Genomic DNA, 20,024 nt, shown 5'->3' on the forward strand with positions numbered 1-20,024 from the left:
ACACTTCTTAAAGAGCAAAGAAGAGGAACAGCTTCGCAAGTAGCAACAATCCAAGTGTCATTCTTTTCAGGACAAAATACTGGTTATACCAACCTGTGAGTGTCGTCTCCAGCGCAGTGAATGGGATTTTGGGCTCAATGTCAGACACTTTTAGAGCTGGGAGACAAGAGGTATCCTGAGGTTTACTTTGAAGATCAATTAATTCCAAACCTAATAAAGAAAACAGAATACTAATGTTTGTAATTTTTACCTTCCAGTGAAAATGCTAGCAAAACCTTCTGAGATGATGCAGATCAGAAAAACATGAAAAGTCTGAAGTTTAGCATTTTCTATAAACTGTTCTCTCAAACATTGTATTGAAAAATTCTGAACGTTATCATACCGTATCAGCGAACAGAACAGGGTACCTTTGTAAATCCTCTTTCCAGTCCCTCCCTCTCCTTTTGCATCCTGTTTACATGTAATTAAAACCCTAAAGATGTGATAACTGCCAGCCTGCCCTGTTGTCCAGCTCTGTAGACACCACTCAGGCAACAGAGACCTTGCAGTAAAAATCCAACCAATAAGAGATCTTTCTCAAGTGCTCAGTCAGTACACCAATGCAGCTAAGTTGTTTTCACAACTTTCCTCCTCTTTCAGATTCTAGCTGGCTGCCTCTAAGTACTCTCAGACTTACCTTTGTAAGAAGAAAGCCTCTTCTGAAAGACACTATGCTCCCTTATTCCCCCTCCCAGTAACACTGCTTCTGAACATTAACTCCACCTTTCTTCTACACAATCTCTGTGACTAGATCACTGTTTTTACAAAATGACATAACTGCTCCGTGTTTCCCAGTTTGTTATTCCTCAGAATAAGTCAAAAAATATTGTTATAGTTAGCTCTTTAAGTAGAAAAGAGAAGAAGTACAATTACAAAACGTAAATTTTATAGGAGCATGGAACAAATATCATATACTCAAAAATAAAGTGCTTTAAGATAAATGGTGGCATTCATCTTGAATTTAGTGCAGTTAACATAGGAAAGAACCAGGTTACTATTTTAAAATAATTCCCTTTCTTCTGCCCTACTGGACGCTTTGATCATTCTATTTTTTTGAGTGTTAAAACTAATGGATTATACCAATCATACAATTTAGTATGAACAGTAAACTGTATCGCCCCATACCACACATACTCAAGCTTTCAACCAACAACAAAAAAACCACATCCCTTTCAGAAGAAATGCTGGATCGTGCCCGATATATCTAAGAATTTAAGACGTTTTACAGAACAACAGAAAAAAGAAGTGCTGTGTTCTTAAACAGTTACCCAAACCAAAATACGAAAAAGCATGTTAACCTTTTTCAAAGATTTGGTTTTTTTCTTCTTCAGAAAGAGCATTGACCTTCTTTTTCAGTTTTTCTGCTTCCAGTTTTGCTTGTTTATCATAGTAGTCTTCTTCTGGACTCATTGACAGAGTCAATCTATGTGGATTATCCTGCAGAAATGTATCCCAAAACAAAGCATTATTAATTCTGAGTGCTACTTTCACCTGTTTTGCCTCAGATTATTGCTTCATCAAATGTAGAAAAGATCATGCATCGTTTGGTTTACTTATTATCAAAGGTATCACAAATAGGCAATTTAAACTCTTCAATTAATGAAGAGCAGTCTGCTGCTAGGGTGGGGAAGGGAGACAGTTTACCACATGAACAAGCATGAACAACCTTCTGTGAAATTTCAGTATGGAGTCAGATTCCCTTAACAACACACAGTACTTATTAGTTTAATTAAATCAAGGTTAAACAACTGCATATAAGGCTACAGAGCAGTATGCCAGAAGTTGTATCTGGAGAATGTTCTAAGATTGGGAATCTAGTTAAATACAGGAGGGTTTCATTAAACACCTCATTCAACCTGCCCAAGCTTGAGCACACAGAAATCCCATATGATGTAAAAGGGGCATGCCTTATCCTGCTCAGAAACGGTTTACATCAGTCTTGCTGCCAGAGAACTCCATGCATTATGCAAGTGTCAGAACTGCTGGTGAATTTCTCTGTGTTTATGCTGTATTGTGGAATTTTAATCACAAAATTACTCAATCACCTTCCATTTCAGATAATGATGGGAGGCTAGTCAAAAGACAGTGACCTCAAAAATGCCCATTTCAAAGTAGGAGTCAAACACCAACATCTGTCACTGAGATTCACTGCCAATAATTTGGGACAATGTAATCGGATTCTCTATTTTATGAGCTTATCTGGAAAGACTAAAGAAACATGACTGACTACAGAGTTAGAGAGTGAAATACAAAATCAACCAAGCACAGCTGAATGTATAGGATGAACAGCATCTCTTTTGCTCACAGCCTTCCTGCTTTATAAATCTCCAGGCACAGTGTGTAATATAAGATACATAATCTTTGGATATCAGAACATCCAACTATTCTCATTACTTCCTGTTGAGTGGTGCTTTTGTCTTAGGCCCCTCACCAGAACTGCATAGTAAAGGACATTCTTAAAAATACCATGCCCGTATTTCTTAATACAAAAGCCAAAAGCTTAACAGCTTCCTACTACTTCTAGACACTAATTATGCCTTTAGGAAATCAGATTTCAACTGATGTCACCGTGTCCTGTTGCCTTTGAGTATATGCAAACCAGCATTCACCCATGAGTAAATCAGGTTGGCAGTCACATATAATAGATGTGCCCTTCAAAACAACCTGAAGGATTTAAGCAAAACAACAAAACAAAACCACCAACAAAAACAACGGAAGACGCTTTTGCACTGCTACCACTGGATTTTTTTTTTATTCTGCCATTAGCTAATGCAGGGATTCAGAACTATTCAATGTCATAATGCCTTTACCGTTCTTAAATCTGAAAGCACTCTAGTAGAATATATAGAGAGGAAAACAAGAAAAAGAGCAAAAAGCAATTAGTGCTGACAGCAACATTCAGACAGCAGTTCAATGAACATTACTACGTCCATGTTGCTGTCCACGTCTTAACTTCTCATTAGGAAAGACTCACGTGCCTTTCTATAGCATCAGGCATCACAGTATTTTAAACATTAAAACATTATTATTTTCTCAATGTTCTAATATGTGTGTTTCCAAATGTCCAAAGGCCAATTTTTCCAGTTTTAAAAAGTTTTCACTTCAACCATTTAAAACGAACATGCTTTATTCAAAAGTGCTGCTGTTCATCAACGTCTTAAAATAGACAGTATGGATATGAACAACTCAGTTCCCTTCAATTTCATTTTAAATACTAAATAGTGATTCAAAAATCAATACTGCAGATATTTTCCTGCAAGTTTTCCTACCTTAAAATACTTTTTAACTTTTTCCTGAAGAAATGTGGGATTTTCTTTGAGGCACTGCCTGAACCGAGAGACTTTATCTGCAATCTTCAGAAGCTCCACTGGATCCCCATCCTGATTCCAGCAGGAAGCTATATACTGAAGGGCAAAAGTAACTGAGTAAGCAGGACAATTCATATATATTTCTGTAACTGGCAGCATCCGTGTTCCAAAACCACCTTATCTACTATTCATATACAGATGATAAGTAATAGCTATTGCATACTTCTAATAGATTGAGGAGGGGGATGCTGCTGAAGTGTTTGCTCAAACTAAAGGACTATGTCATCATCACCTGTCCCTTTCTTCCCTCCACTCCCTCCTCCAATCTTACCATACCAAACTACTTTTTTTTTTTTCTTTCCCTCCTTTCCTCTTTTTGCATAGGTGCGTATGTCTGAATTCTGGAAATCTGTTGGAATATTCTTTCCTCTCTCACATTCAAAGTAAATTCACTTTCAGCCAGGGAAAGAAGGAAAAGGGGAACAGGAGGTGTATGCAAAACAGTATATAAATATAACAGTCTCCCCATTTACCTTATCAGTCAGATGAAACGATCTGTTCACTAGCACTGTTCCCCGAGGCTCAATTCTAGGGCTGATTCTGTGTAATTTTTTTTATCAATGATTTGGATACAGGAGTTGAATGCTTCCTTAGCAGGTTTGCAAGTTGAGGCTAAACTGGAAGATGCTGTTAACTTTCTGGAGGGCTGAGGGCCTCACAGAGGAATCTAGACAGACTGGCGTATTGGGCAATCAGCAACGACATGAAATTCAACAAGGGCAAATGCCAGGTACTGCACCTGTGACAGAGAAATGCTGGACAAAGTACAGATGGGGAGAGGAGTGGCTGGAGAACAGCTCAGCAGAAAGGGACCTGTGGGTGCTGGCTGAGAGCAGGCTCACCTTGAGCCAGCAATGTGCCCTGGAAGCCAAGAGGGCAAATCACATTTGAGGTACATCAAACCCTGCATAGCCAACTGCTCAAAAGAGAGGATTCTTCTGCTATATTTAGCTTTGGTGCAGCCTCACCTCAAATATTGTGGACAGTTCTGGTCTCCACAATATAAAAACGGTATTAAGATGTTTGAATGCACCCAGAGGAGGGCAACAAAGCTGGTAAAAGGGCTGGAGCACATTCTATTTGGAGAGGCTGAGAATACTTGGTTTGTCTAGCTTGGAGAAAAGGAGGCTAAGAGGAGAATTCATTGCTCTTTACAACTTTCCAAGGAAGGAAAATGGAAAGGGAAGTGCTGATCTCTTCTACCTGGTAACGTGAGTCTCCATAAGCTTTTCTTGTGGAACCTATCTTAAAGGACAAAAGGGTATCAGGAGACTGATTGTTTTTAACAGTTGCACAGATAAAAAGTAAGCAAGCCAGAACAGGCCACCATCCAAGAACACAATTTCTACTGTTTTGATCACTTCAGAAACAAATGGAAACCTCCAGGCTTACTGATTTCTCCTATTGATGTTTTAAATAAATAAATCACAGAGAGGAAGGTCCTTCTAATGGTAGGGCTAGCAATTATATTAAATTATAGTGGCACAACCCTGAATTCCAAAGAAAAATACAGTCCTTTGATTTGATTTCTACAAATGCATGGGCAACTGGCTAAAACATACCAACAGCCAGCATGACATTCCTCTCTTACAGAAGTAATCATTCCTACTGCAATCACAGCTACTATTCAGGCGAAGACAACAGGCTAAGTGCCTGATTAAGTCCTACAGAGTAGAGTCTAGCAATGGTTTGAAGACTACTGAAAAGAATGGAGAGACGTACAAGAGATGACAAAGAAAAAAAGCCATAAAATGAAAAGTTTTAGGTATCAAGAGACTACAAAATTACCCCATATTTTGTTAATGTGTAGAATGCAGATTCCATGCCTATGTCTGAAACAAACTAAAAGAAACCACGCACAACATACACAAGCATGCATACAGACTTACTGATGTCAGGGCAAGTCCAAAACTTGTAGACTGATGTTTCAGCTGGATTTCAATTTTGTGAAGTAGAGCTTCAATCCTGTCTTCCTCAAATCCTTTCCTTTGGGAAGGGGTAAAGAGAAAAGGAAATCACATCCATTAGCACTAATCACTCTAAGTGAAATTATGAAAATGAATTATAACATCAATAAAGGAAGCATTACAACATGACGACTTCCACACTGAATTAAAATCGATATGAAATAATCTTATCATGCTGTGTCATTTAGTAAAACAGCACTAATATCATTAAACTCCTGAAGGTTATGCTGATGAATATGCTACAACAGAGGAAGTAGCAGATAAAAGTTTTAAGAGTATTGAGCAATACAACTTTCTTCAGTGCATTTTTTTTAAAAAGGTAACTAAAATTTTAAGGCATATCAATATGCATGCCTGTATTATTATATATACATTAATATATTATTAGATTACTATAAATATCTAATTGTAAAAGACTGCATGAGAGAACTAACAGTATTCTTATAAATTTAATATTACTCACGCAATAACTTCATCAACTGTTTTACCAATAATCTGTTTCACAGTATCAATGTCTGTCTCAGCAATACCCTGTAGACCCACACTGAAATAGGCTTCTCTTGTTGAGCTATTAAACCTGGAACAAAATATTCAACTCAGTTACAAGTGCTAGAACTTCAGCATTAAACTTCATAGCAAAGGTAGAAGGGGAAATACAGTCATTCATCATTTTCGCATAAAAAGAGGACTTTAAAAGCCAGACAGAAAGAAAAATAATTATCAAAGAGACAAGAAATTGAACTTAGAAGTGCTTTTTGTTCAATTTAAGTAGTAGCAGCTCACTGTTAGGAAAACATATGGCATATGATTATTACAGAAAGAAAAACAGTTACAGGAGAAAAGCTATTATTTTCTGTTCATCTTCCAGTTCATCAGTATGTACTTTCAGGTAATAAAATCTCTTTTGTTAAGCAAAAATTGTAGCTACCTGTAAAGCCAAACACATACATTCTACTTAAGCAGGCGAGTGAAACAGAACTTTTAAATTCATACGTTTAAAGCATTATTTGCAGAGCAAGTGGTGAAGGTGAAGTGTTCTGTGTTTGCTGCAATTATTTTCAATACTACCAAACAACAACAACAAAAAATGTTGTAAACCTGTCAGACATAGTTAAGTATAAGAACTCCACTTTAGGGAGACAAACTGATACTTGCAGAAATATGCAGCATGTAGCTGTTCAGACCAAGGACAACAAACAAAAAGCAATAGGTATTCAACTCTAAGCATTCACTATTCCACAACTATAAACTACAGAAGGGGTTCAATGACAGACTCAGATGTCAAATTGAGGATCTGTGGACTCAAAATTTGTCTTTATATTAATAACTGCAGATGAATCAATATGTATTAGACAATTCACTGCATAGATCAACATCAAATTAATATAGTTAGCCCAAAAAAGGCTTAACTGAAGAACTATAAAACAACTGAATCACTACTTCAGTGGCTGAAGACAGATATAATGCCCTGTGGTATCAAGATGTCTACATAGCACTGGAATTCATGACACAGGTCTTGCATCACTCCCAAAAGAGACGATTTTAAGCCATGTAGAGTATCCCAAGGCATTACAATCATACTAGATTAGTATGTTTAGGTTTCCCACTCAAACATCTGAGACAGTGGAGACAAAGCATGATTTTTGTCATCCTCAATTTTAAAATTAGTCAGATGAATCATGCCCTGAAAGTGATTCTTTCTTTCTGCCAACACTGAAAGTCCAACTATGATGAGCAACCAAGCCTGCAGTTAGGTTAAAAGAATCCACCCATCTAGTTTGCAGTGCAGAGCTAGCTCTGAAGACTGTTTGCAAAAGCTACAGTTTGAACAAATAAATACTGGCAGACATATCCTTTCATATTCTGGCAATAGCAAATTAATAGCACCTAATTGCACAAAAGCACATTTGTGCCAAACCTACCTACTACTAAATCACAGGATTAAAGCAAAAAAGCAAATGCAACAGTACGCAGTAAGAGCAAAAACTAATTTTATTAGTTTTCTGAGTAATACTAAACGCACAAGATCAAAACACTCCAAGCAACTAGCACATTGAAAGCATAGCGTGTTCTTATCTATGCATTTTTCTTGTTGATAAACATTAAACAAAGCCGTACTACTGTTTTCACTAACGCGGCTTCTACTGAATTATTTTGACAAGCCAAAAATTACATCGGGAGAAACCTTTAAGATTCTTCTGGTGTGGCCTACGTTGCCTGCATGAGAGATGACTTTTCCCAACTTGATATTCATTTGTATCTCTCCTAATAGTGCTTATAGGGATGAAATGCAACTTGTAACACTTACCCAACATCAGGAGAAAAATCTGTACCAACACCAGACTCGATTAAAGCTTTGTAAAAAGGAGAATTTGGTCCATCAACCAACAGTGAAGACAGCAGGCTCAGCGTGAAAGTTTCAAAGGTGTCTGTAATGCTGACAAAAAAATATTAGTTTTTAAAAGCCATCAAGCTCCAAATATGTCACATCAAACACCGCTGACTTAATTTCAGAATAATTACTTCTACTAAACAATGTAGGGGAGACAAGGAAACAAGGGAGAAATAACTGCCTCTTATGAACACCACACCAAAATTTAGGAAACCAAGAGAGTTCTGGGTTTATGTTGAGCTACTTGTTCATAAACTTGAATTACTCATCATAACAAGCACTAAAGCTCTGCAAGTTCAATTAGGCTGTGAGGCTGGATGAAGTTAGCATTTGGGTCATACAGAAAAGCTTGCACATCGAAGGCAGTTCAAAGACAAGAAGCCAGTGTTCCCAAAGCCTAATCCACTGAATAGTTTTGTAAGATAATGGCTGATTCTCCTTACCTCTACCTGCTAAAGAAAACGACAAGACAAATTTTACTTAGTACGTAAACTTTCATTTACTAAAGGAGGATTTGTCTAGTACTACCCCACAGCATTATTTAACTTAAAGGTGACATTTACAAAGAGAGATGGGGGCACAAGTAAGTACACCTGCATCTTCCTTAAAGTTCTAAAACAAGTTTTTGATTGAGAATTTCATTTTGATAGACTTACTCTGTCAACAAGTAGCTGACGCTGACAGTCGTCTGTTTGGAAGGATCGGCAGCAAATGAGTCTAAGCCACATGTTACATGGTGTTCTCGCTGTAAAGTATAGTAAGTACATATGATGCAGACTAAACTCATATCCGACTTACAAATAAAAAAAATGACTGCATCTTCTTTCCATAGATTTAAAATAATTTCACAGATTCTCCTAAGTAAATACATAAACGCAGGATATTTACTCAGTATATCTTGGAAAACTAAGAGTGGTACTTCCACTTTTTACAAGTAAAGAAATAGAGAAGAGGATCAAGAAATTAACATTCTAAGCTTGATTTCAAATAAAAGCTTAAGCTCCTGCACAAGCCAGGGAGGAAAAGAATATAAATAAATAAATGAAGTGGAAAAGTTATTTTAACAGCAATGTTTGGAATCTTAGGTAAAATTTGCTGGGTACATTTGCTGACAATATAAGCATCAATATTTTTTAATACCTAACTCCAGATGCTTTAAATTCATAAATGCTTGTTCTCCAAATGCTGAGGACATTTGAATACTGAAAATAAACAACTGTATGCAGTTATTACTGAAATTGAAAAGAATACAGTGATGCAGTGTGTTTTTTTGTTATTTTATTTTTTTTAAACACACAAACACACTTTTAAACAAACAAAATAACCCCAGCAGGTTGGGCTCAGTTATACTCAGCTTCTGCAACTCCAAGACTAGATGTGCACGTCTTTAAAAATTATTCTTTATTTGTTTTAAATACTTACAGGCTTTTCCCAGAGTTTCTGTTTTGGGATGTCAGTCTTTGATTCGATTCTTTCAAATTTCACCAATGCTTCCTCATGAATTTGTTTCAAATGTTGCTCCAGTGGAAAATTACCATAAGTGAAGAATCTGCATTTGAAATGGAAGTTTAAAATTACACATTGGATTTTACAGGAAATCTGTAGGAACAGCTTTTATATGTATTTGTTTATTTATGGTGGTTTTTTTTTCTTCTGAATTTCATGTAACTTCCAGTGATTCAGTTATATCTAGAAGAGAACATGCATTGTAAGGTCTGTAGTTTTAAGACCCACCACATTTTGCCACATACATAAAACCCACAGATCTGCTGGTAAAATTTCACAACGCTTTTCAGCTCCTGTTTTATTCTTTGGAGTCCACAAAACTAGAATTCAGTTAGTTGCAGCAATATACGAACTTATAAGAAAAAAATACTAGTAATTGAAACCAGAATCCCAATGCTCTAATGTTTCAGAAGGCAAGATTCTTATGGTCCTCACGCAATGTATAAAATACTATGATACATTTCTCCACTTATCTATAAAATAGAGCTGAGTTCTGCAGGTCACTCTACTAAAGTACGCTCTAGTACCTACAAGAATCATTGCTAACTTCCCTTGGGTTAAAGATGAGTATGGGGTATGTCTCAGGTAAATGTTATTACTTAATTAAAATCTAAGCTCAGGTACAAATGAATACTTGTGATGATGAGAAAATAAAGGATGGTAAATTCATGATCATGTCACAAGCTGATGTTCCATAAACGAATTAATCAGACTAACAGATTGACCACAAAATTAGTACAGAAGAAAGAATGCTATAGATTTCCCTCCACATCACCCTCATATTTTCAAGTAAGTTGACTTTTAGCTTAATGACCTTATCGGTACCAACAGAATTAGTGTCTGACTCAAATGGATATCCGTTATTTAGAGCCCAATACAGTAGTATGATTCAGGAGCAAATAAACAGCAATGCATTTTTAACTTCTTTTAACTTTTAATCTAGGTTGGTTTGAAGGGGATTAGGAACCCCTAGACTCATCTGTGCTACCTGTATGGTAACTCTCTACCATCACTTCCAAATACTTACTATTTTGTATTTGTTCCGTTTCCCCCCAGTCCATATACGTTCATGGTAAATTATCTGTAAATAAAAACTTTCAAACAAATCCTCATAACCCAGCAGGCACACATAGTCTAGAAAATACCCATCAGCCACCTCTCTTCAGAAGCCCCTACTTCCAATTCAACCTTTGCCCTTTCCTAAAGCAAATTCATTGCTTTGAAGCTATGATAGCTGCTGGAGGGTATAGGTTATATTGCTGACGATGAGTACAGAAATGCTGTTCCCTCACAAATATATAAATACAGTGCTAACTCACTACATAACCTAGCAAATTAGTCACAAATTTCAGATACCTGGAATTGCTTGGATGATAATGTGTGGCATGGAACTGTTTGAGCTGCTCCCATGTAAGATCAGGAATACTTAATGGATCTCCACCAGATACTACACCGTAAGTGTGATCAGGAAGGAGTTTATTTTGCAGGTGCTGTGCAAATATCCTCTCATTATCTGTCTTAAGAGGAAAACACCGCATTTTAGTAAAAGTCATCAAAACATTTTAAAAATAAAAGGTGCTCAATAATAAGACCTCAGTTCTAACTTACACAAGAACTCCCCACATAAGCATTTTGTTATGCCGTATTTTGATACCCATGTACTTTCATAAAATTAGCTATGTTATGTCAACTTAAAAGAAAAATTCTACAACAATATTCATTAACAAGGTTCTCTTCTATATGCAAACAGTCTTTCAATGGGCTAATTTCAAGAATAAACACATCACAGTTTTGTCTTTACTAAGGACTTAAATTTCATAAAAGAAGAACAGAAATCTCTGGTGCAATAATGGTGTTGATAACCTGCAACTGAAACCTTGTAGAAGACCTAAAGCAAAAATCCACAGAACTTACAAATGCCCCTTTCATTTCATTAAAAACAACTCCTTTGAAGACTAGAGGTGTCTGAGGATCAGCTGGGTTCTCGTGTTCTAACCTCCAGCCTTCTTGCCTGAAAAACATTAATAACAGGAAGCGTAGCTTGGGAGTTTGAGAGTTCTTTTTTTTTTTTTTAAAGGTTTGCATACATCTCAAACTGTTCATATCTTACCAGAAATCTAGTTGTCGCAAACACGGGAAAAAAGCTGCATCCAAGTACACTGACAGGAGATTCTGGAAATCCTTGGGATTTTGTGTTGAAAATGGATAGAGTGTGTAATCACTAGCTGTGTACAAATAAAGGTACAAGAACAGAACTTCAGAACTTCAACGACTGAGACTCATTTTGCTCTCATTTATATTTAATCTCTCATCAATATAAATAACTGGAAGAGAAGAAACTTACTAATTGACATATACTAATGTTGTAATTATTTGTAAAGAAAACTTCATGCTGGCCAAACATACAAAAATTTAAATGTCTTGTAGTATACTATAAAAATCCAGCTCTACTGGGCCTTTGTAACTCACAGACAAAAAAGATCTATTTTGTTGCCTTGCCTTGTTAGTTTTTTAATTCCTCACTCACAATTTTGAGTCTCTCACTCACACTTAATAACGGCCCTCCAAAGGGAAAATAAAGAGAACCAACAGAAAGTTCTGCTACAGTAAAACCTTGCTGATTTCAAGCAGTATTATTTACTTTGGGCTCACCTGTGAATGCATTCATGAAAGTTGACAATGATCTGTTTAACATTTTAAAGAATGGATCTCTGCAAGGATACTTTTGAGAACCACACAACACGGTGTGCTCAAGGATATGCGGGACCCCAGTGCTGTCCATTGGAGTGGTTCGGAACTGTATACTGTAAGACAGACAGCACAGAGAGGAACACATTTATTTGCGATGAGAAGTGCACCCACCTCCCATCTGTAGCCTAGATTTATGGAAATATTATCACTGTCTAGTAATTAACGTGATTTACAGTGGGATGCAGAGTTACTGAGCTTTTATGAAGGACTGACTTGAGTGCTCAGCCATCTCTGCTAGAAGGGGTAACACTTCCGCAATTCTATTTCTGAAAGTTGCACAAAATATTTCAGCACGTAACTAAACACTAGAACCAGGGGTGGCTCAGCAGATAACCTATGTAACTAAAGTAATTCATAAACCTACAAAAGTAGCCAATATCAACAGTTAAATTTACATCCTACTGGGAAATACAATCTTTTCCCTCTACTATTCAGTTTAGTAGCTGAAAAAAAATGTTTTTTTTTTCTTTTGTATTGGGTTTATGTGGCAAGGGTTTGGTAGCAGGGGATCAACAGGGGTGGTCTCTGTGAGAAGAATCCAGAAGCTACCCCATGTCACATCAGAGCCAGCTCCAGACGACTCTAAAAAGGAGCTGCTGCTGGCCAGAGCCAAGCCATGGGTGATGTTGGTTGGGTCTCTGTGAGAGTAGATTGAAGGGAGAAAAGAATTGCTATGTTACAGCAGCTGGGAGAGTGAGGAGTGAGAACCAGCCCTGAAAACCTCAAGGTGAGTGCAGCAGGAGGGCAGGAGGTGCTCCAGGCACGCAGCACAAGTTCCCCTGCGGCCTGTGGAGAGGCCCCTGGTGGAGCAGGCTGTCCCCCTGCAGCCCATGGGTCCCACATGGAGCAGATCTCCACGCTGCAGCCTGTGGAGGAGCCCCCGGTGGAGCAGGTGGATGTGGCCTGGAGGAGGCTGCGACCCATGGAGAGCCCCCGCAGGAGCAGGCCCCGGGCTGGAGCTGCAGCCCGTGGAGAGGAGCCCACGCAGGAGCAGGGGGGCTGGGGGGAGCTGCCGCCCGTGGGGGACCCGTGCTGGAGCAGTTTGCTCCTGGGGGATGGACCCCGTGGTACGGAGCCGTGTGGGAGCAGTTTTTGAAGAGCTGCTGCCTCTGGGCAGCCCCCTCAGGCTCAGTTCGGGAAGGATGGCATCCTGGGAGGGATCCCAGGTGGAGTAGGGGCAGAGAGGGACCATGAGGGAGCGGTGGGGACGAAGCATCAGGGACTGACTGCAGCCCCCATTCCCCAGTGCGGCTTGGGAGGAGGATGTAGAACAGGGCGGATGGGTGTAAAAAGGTGTTTTTAGTTTGCTTTTAGTTTCTCAGTGTTCTAGTTTGCTAGTGATAGGCAGTAAGTTACATTCATCTCACTATGCTGAGTCTGTTTTGCCTAAGACAGTAATTGGTGAGTGATCTCCCTGTACTTATCTCAGCCCTTGAGCTCTTTTCCATCGTAGTGTCTCCTCCCTTATCTTTGAGGAGGAGGATTCATAGCGTGGTCGTGATAGAGTTCACTGCACAGCTGGAAAACTATGATCTAATCACTACTGCTAAAACTTGGTGGGACAAACCACAACTGGAGCACTACAATCAATGGCTATAAACTAGTCAAAAGTGTCACGCAGGGAAGGAGAGATGTGGGGGTTGCCCTTTATGCAAAAAAAAAAAAAAAAAAAAAAGAATTGAATGCATGGAGCTGTCTTTGAAAAACAGCAATGAAAAACAGGTTGTCAGCATATGGGTGAAAATCAGAGGCTAAACCAACAAAGGAACCTCATGGCTGGCATTTACTACAGGCCATCTGATCAAGGAGAAGATGCTGATGAAGCATTCTTACTTCAAGTACAGGAAGCATCCTGCTCTTAGGATCCTGCTGAGGGACTTCAATCAGTCTGATATCTAGAAAAGCAGCACAGCGAGCTGTAAGCAGCTCAGGAAATTCTTGGAGTGCACTGAGGATAATTTCTTAATCCCAGTGACAGACAGCACAACCACAGGGGCAGCATTATTGGACCTGCTGCTTACCAACGCAGATGAACTAATTGGAGAGGTCAAGAATGGTGACAGCCTGGGCTACAGTGATTACGTCTGGTGGAATTTACGATCTTGAGGTATATGGGCCAGGCCAGTAAAAACAAGATCCTTAATTTTAGGAGAGCAAATTTTCAACCGTTTAAGGAATTAATGGATGGGACTACCTGGGAAAACTTCCCCAGGGATAAAAAGATCAGAAAAAAAAGGCAGCTCCTAAAGGAGATCTTTCTTGAAATGCAAGAGTTCTCAGTTTCCACGTGTTGGAAATCAGGAAAGAAAGGCAGGAGACCAGCATGGCTGAGGAAAGACCTCCTGATGGGATGACGTTCGTAAATTAAAACAAAGAGGGTTCCAACTTGGTATTGAAGAAAAAAAATAATCTACGTATGGTCAGTCAAACACTGATAAGAAGTTACCCAAAGAGGTTGTAGAATCTCTGCCTTTGGAAGTTTTCAAGGCCTACCTGAATAAATTTCAGAAGAACTTCATTTGAGTTAAATGTTGACCCTGTTTTGAGCAGCATATTTAACAACAGCTCTTGTAACATCTGTTCCAACCTGAATAATTCTAAGGAAGTTCCACAAAGTACTACTATCTTTGTTATCACTGAAAAATCCAGTTACAAAGCTGAATTACAGTTTATAAACCACAAGTTGATGCTGAGATGGAACATGCTATACATATATTAACATTTTACCTGAACAGATTATTGGAGTCCTCTCGAGCAACATGTAAATATTTGGCTCCTGTACTGTCATGACTAAGCTTGACTGCAGTCAGGAACAACTCAGGAACAGCTGTCACCTGTATTAGAAGAAAACACCTACATTAGAATGTCTCCCAGGAGATCAAATAAATTAAGAATAATATAGCAGTGATCAGTTTGCTGATCCGGTACATAATGACACCATATACAGTATTACACAAGTTCTTTGTTTCTATGTTTTATGAAAAAAAACACACTGTATGTAAATAAAAAAAAATAAACTACACTAAAATCAGAGAACTATACTCTTCCAGTATAGATATTAAGACCAAAACAACCTGATAACAAATTAAAAGAGAAGGCATATATTCAAATATCAGTGGTTAGGGCAGCAAAAGAAAAACCAAGGAATCAAGGAACTCAATTCTACTACTAATTCTGTTACTACCAATAACTGTTTGCAGATTACCTTCATTCTCTGCTTCTGCTTTTTTTCTTTAAAAGAAGTAAAAAGAAATTCCACATATTATTGCTATTGCAAGTTGTTAACAAAGCAATCAAAAGCAACTCTGGGGATAAATTTTACTTTAATGTCTTCTATAAAACAACACATGGTGAAGCATCAGTTATCTACCCATACTTTTAGAAGACCACACTGAATGCTCAGCATTTGTAACAGACACACATACTCCCATGGCACATCATTTACTCTGGAATAGCAAAGTCCCTACAGGATCATGTGTTTATGATATCCAGAGAACTTAGTTGCAGACAGATAAATATAAGAAACTACTATATAAGTTTTAAAAGACCAACCAAAGCATCTACGTAAATATTTGCACTGTGTGCGGACACTTGGCCTCATTTTGACACTTCCCCACCAAGAGAAAATGAATCTGCACAAACACACAAGTAATGTCAAGAAAAGGCAATGCCTACCTGACGTACAGTGAAGCCATGGATTTGCTCTCCTACCCTGTACTGCAGCGCTCTTTCGTTGGCAGAAACGCTCTTCCACCTCCACGACGTCTGATTCAGAGACCTGAAACAACACTTTTCTTTAAAGCAAACGCGGTCTGATGGCAGCGCCGCACCAGGGAGAGAGGCCTTTTCCCCCCTGCCCGTGCTGGGTGAGGACAGCGGAGGGCAAGCCACTGAAAACACGACCGCAGCCGGAGCCTCCCTCCCTGCCTCCCTCCCGCTCCCCCCAGCTCCTTGCCCACCCTCACCGGCCGCGGCTCAGCAGCCCCCCGGCCGCCCGGTAGCGGTTCCACATGGCTCGGTAGGACGGGAACCGAGACGAGAGCGGAGGACAGGCCGGCGACGGGCCTCGCAGCCGGAGCGGCGCAGGCGTCGCGGCCCCGCGACCTGCATTGGCGGCGAGAGGCTCCGCCCGCAGCCCCGGCCCGCCCCGGGGGGAGCCCCGTGAGGAGCCCCGTGCGGGGGCCTGGGGGGCCCTTGGCGGTGGTGGGGCTGGCGGCGGCAGGCCCCGAGCTGTAGTGATGGTGTTTGGGGGTACACGGCCCGAAAACGTTTGATTTTGGGGAGAGGCAGGAGAGACTTTGGGGTGGGGAGGGGATTGGGGGGGGGGGGGAGGAGGGGAAGGACACGACAAGAAATAAAAAGATAAAACCGACTCTGTGTAATGTCTTTGCACGTTCGGGGAGTTCTCAGGAAAATCAAAAGCTGTGTTGGTTGTAAAGGGAATATTTGAGAAAAGCCTGTTTGCTATTTCAAAAAAAAATATATATATATATATATATGTCTTTCAAGGATTGTCTGCAGCTGTGCCTGCCCATGAATATCAAATATGAATTTCATATTCCACCAATATGAAATGATTTTGATAGGGAAAAAACAAAACAAAATCAACAAGGGGAAAACTAAACCAGGGCCGAATCCTGCAATTGTATCTGCGTGTGCAGAGTCATTATCTCCTGCACAAGGCCTTTCATACAGGAATGGTACACCTTAGATAAAGAGGCTAGCAGAAATATACTCCAGTCAATGTCGTAACAGGGGCCTCAGTGAAGATTCAGCAGACACCATTGTACCCACCAGTAAAGTGCTGGTACGTTGGATGTCCGTGCATAGGTTTCTATTCCTTCCATTTTGCACATCATTGTGGTTTGTAGGTCATAACTCATAATGGATTCCATATCTCACTTTCATGAGGTTTCAAAGGAGGACAAGATCTGCGAAGTCTGGCCACCAAATTACCAAGCCCTCCTTCCTAAACATGAGTCTCGTTAGCTGTTTAGACATCAGAAACCTGATTCTGAAAGCAGAGAGTACGTGGGATTTTAAATAAATTCAGTGTGAGCAATGGATGCTTGGCGCATTCCAAGCTGCTTGTCTTCACATCTTTGCTTCAATATTGACTGACAAAAAAAAAAAAAAAAAAGGAATTTAAGGCATGCAGGGAATTTTTGTCTCTATCATCTCTGACCTTTTCCTCCCCTTTGCTGTCTGCCTCCCGCTGCTGCCTGTGCTCAGTCTCGCTTCAGGTTTCAGCATCATTGCACGATTCTCACTGCCCTTCACTGTCCCTGTCCCTGCTGCTGGTTGTGCTGCCCTAATGCACACCGTCCATCTCCCTTCTAGCTATGTGGCTCCTGGTCTTTCATTTCCTGTTTTTCTCTTTTGTGTTTTCCATATAATTTTCCCATTTCATTATTTTTTAAATTAAATAACACAGCCAATAACTTGCTCTAGTTAAAATTTGGATGCTGTGTATTAACTTATATAACCTATCATCTGTCTTAATTACATTTTTTTTTTCTTGTTCATTGTTAAGCCTAGTGGAAAGATTCAGTAACACTCTTGTAAAGCTTAGGAACTGTGTACTAGTGAGTGTAATTTGTTCGCTGCCTATTTTCTTTATACCTGATTTCCTTTCATTTAACCTATTGTGTTTCTATTTTTTCTTTCCTGTGTTCCTTTTTTCCTCTGTATTTTGTTTCAGAGTAGACTGAAGTCACACCAGTTTGATGGGAGTTGCTTTCAGTATATAGGTTTCTAGAGATTAACACCATGAAGAACAAGTACTAATGAGAACTTATACATTTTTTCAACCTAATGAGACATGTTGTCAAAAGAATAAATGAGAAGAAGTACTTCCAGGATTCACACAGAGTGAATTCACAGAGTGAGTTTAGTGCAATTTTTAAATATTTCTAAATATTTTGATATATTTATAGTTTATTTTCTCATAGTCAGAAAAAAAAAAAAAAGTTAATTTGCATCAATTTTTATTATAAAGGACATTTCTTTTTGTCTTTTATTTATTTATTTATTTATTTTCCTGTTGACTATTCAGTTCCCTAGTTTTACTAACACTTTCCTAATTTGGCCATAAGCGACTGTCTCTTTTTACAGATTTCTTGTCATCATTATTGAGTTTGCTTCATAGTTTGTAAGATTCATCTTAATGGAGCATCAAGCTGACATTCTGCTGCAGACATTTATTTATTTTTAGTTGATGTTTATATTGGAAGGATGATTTACTGGCTGTCTGTTTTCGTATCACTGACATAGCATTTGACAAGCAACCTTTCACAAACTTAACCAGTCTGATTGGGCAGAGTTTCAAAATCTATCAAACATCACTTCTAAACTTAAATTTAATCACAAAATGGAGGACTTTTATTGTACCCCTTAGACAACTTTAAAATATTTTTCTTTCTCCTGCTATTGTCTATGATGTATTTTGCACATCAAAGCATTTCTTCTGGGAAATGGAAAATAAACTGATTTTTTTTTTTTCTATTATTACTATTTTTTCTTTTTTTTTTCCCCATTTTATTACTGTCTAGGATTATTGTTGCACTAGTAACATAAGAGTGGAACATTATATTATTTGTGAATGTACAGGCACACACATACATATGTGTATATTAATTTCATAAATATGGCTTTTGCATCTTAAGAATTCTTAATTAAGAAAAATCTCACTGCTGTGTAAAAGTATAACAGATATAAAATGATCTTAGTTTGTTCATCTTGACAAATCGCTTAAAACTGTTGGAATTACCATGATCAAATTTTGCTTTCAGTTATTTAGAGTCAGATCTAAATAACTGCAATTATATCATCTTTTAATTGGTAAAAATAAGGTGACAATTTAATCCTCGGTGTTTGACTAGAGGAATACCTTTACTTGGTGCCATTTTCTCTCGAAAGATTTTGTTTTCAATCAGTTACAAATTTACCTATATAGTTGAGTTAAAGATTCCTGTGCCTGTACTAGCTGTTTATTTCAAAAGATTCAACTAAAACTATTCAAGATTTAAAATACTAGCTCGGGTTTAACTAAGAAATCTCATTCTATATTTTCTGGAGCAGAGTTTGGTCCCTTCCACTTGAGAGTGTTTTTTCTTAGCTTTTTAGCCAATAAGGCCAAATTTTACCAAGTTAAAATCTCTGAAAAACGCCTAGTAGATGCTTGTTGCAACTGGATAGCTGTATTTTTTTTATGGTGTCCTGTACCATGCATACTTGGATCTCAAAATTTCTGCCTGCACAGAGCACAAACTGCATCTGCACGTTTCTTCTAGAGTTTTCCCAGGGCTAAAGTTAATAAAAGTTATTTCCCTTGTGACTGCTTGTTGCGGTTTAACCCAGCAGGCAGCTGAGCACCACACAGCTGCTTGCTCACTCCCCCACAATGGGATGAGGGAGAGAATCGAAAAAGGTGAAAGTGTGAGGGCTCACAGGTTGAGAGGAAGACAGTTTAATAAGAAAGGAAAAAAAAAAAAAAACACAAACAAAACACACAAAGAAAAGAATAAAAACAGCAGCCACGCCGTGGCCAATTCCCCTCAGTTTTTACTGCTGACCATGACGTCCGATGGTATGGATAGCCCTTTGGTAAGTCTGGGCCAGCTGTCCTGGCTGTGTCCCCTCCCAGCTCCTGGCACACCCCCAGCCTCCTTGCTGGCAGGGCACTGTGAGAAGCTGAAAAGTCCTTGACTGAGTTGTTTAGCAACATCGGTGTGTTATCCACATTATTTTCATCCTAAATCCAAAACACAGTACAATACCAGCTTCCATCGAGAGAATTAACTCTATCCCAACCTAACCCAGGACACTGCTTCACACTCCCAGGGAAGAGACAAGATTTTCTGTATAGCCCTCTACTACGTGTATAAGCAACATAAAACTCCTTATAAAGATCAGAAAAAAGTTAAAGTAAAAAAAGCTAAGTTCAAGGTCTTCTGAAAGATAGAAATTTAAAGGAGATACAGTTGGCATGTCAGAAATTTT

General features: G+C 38.8%; 1 protein-coding gene across 1 annotated transcript in view; it reads right to left on the reverse strand.

The window, feature by feature from the left end:
* PITRM1 (pitrilysin metallopeptidase 1) overlaps positions 1-16,143 on the reverse strand; it is a 28,381-nt gene extending 12,238 nt beyond the window's left edge. The window contains exons 1-15 of the mRNA XM_040549441.1: positions 15,989-16,143; positions 15,699-15,801; positions 14,751-14,857; positions 11,925-12,076; positions 11,383-11,497; positions 11,187-11,283; positions 10,629-10,789; positions 9,189-9,315; positions 8,423-8,511; positions 7,683-7,811; positions 5,838-5,951; positions 5,297-5,393; positions 3,309-3,443; positions 1,338-1,476; positions 94-210 (exon numbers count right to left, since the gene is read on the reverse strand). Of these exons, the coding sequence (XP_040405375.1) occupies positions 94-210; positions 1,338-1,476; positions 3,309-3,443; positions 5,297-5,393; positions 5,838-5,951; positions 7,683-7,811; positions 8,423-8,511; positions 9,189-9,315; positions 10,629-10,789; positions 11,187-11,283; positions 11,383-11,497; positions 11,925-12,076; positions 14,751-14,857; positions 15,699-15,801; positions 15,989-16,035 (1,729 nt within the window). The 5' untranslated portion in view covers positions 16,036-16,143. The remainder of the gene's footprint in view (positions 1-93; positions 211-1,337; positions 1,477-3,308; positions 3,444-5,296; positions 5,394-5,837; positions 5,952-7,682; positions 7,812-8,422; positions 8,512-9,188; positions 9,316-10,628; positions 10,790-11,186; positions 11,284-11,382; positions 11,498-11,924; positions 12,077-14,750; positions 14,858-15,698; positions 15,802-15,988) is intronic.
* Positions 16,144-20,024: the final 3,881 nt, after the last annotated feature.

The sequence above is a fragment of the Cygnus olor genome, chromosome 2, assembly GCF_009769625.2.
Source record: "Cygnus olor isolate bCygOlo1 chromosome 2, bCygOlo1.pri.v2, whole genome shotgun sequence".
NCBI lineage: Eukaryota > Metazoa > Chordata > Aves > Anseriformes > Anatidae > Cygnus > Cygnus olor.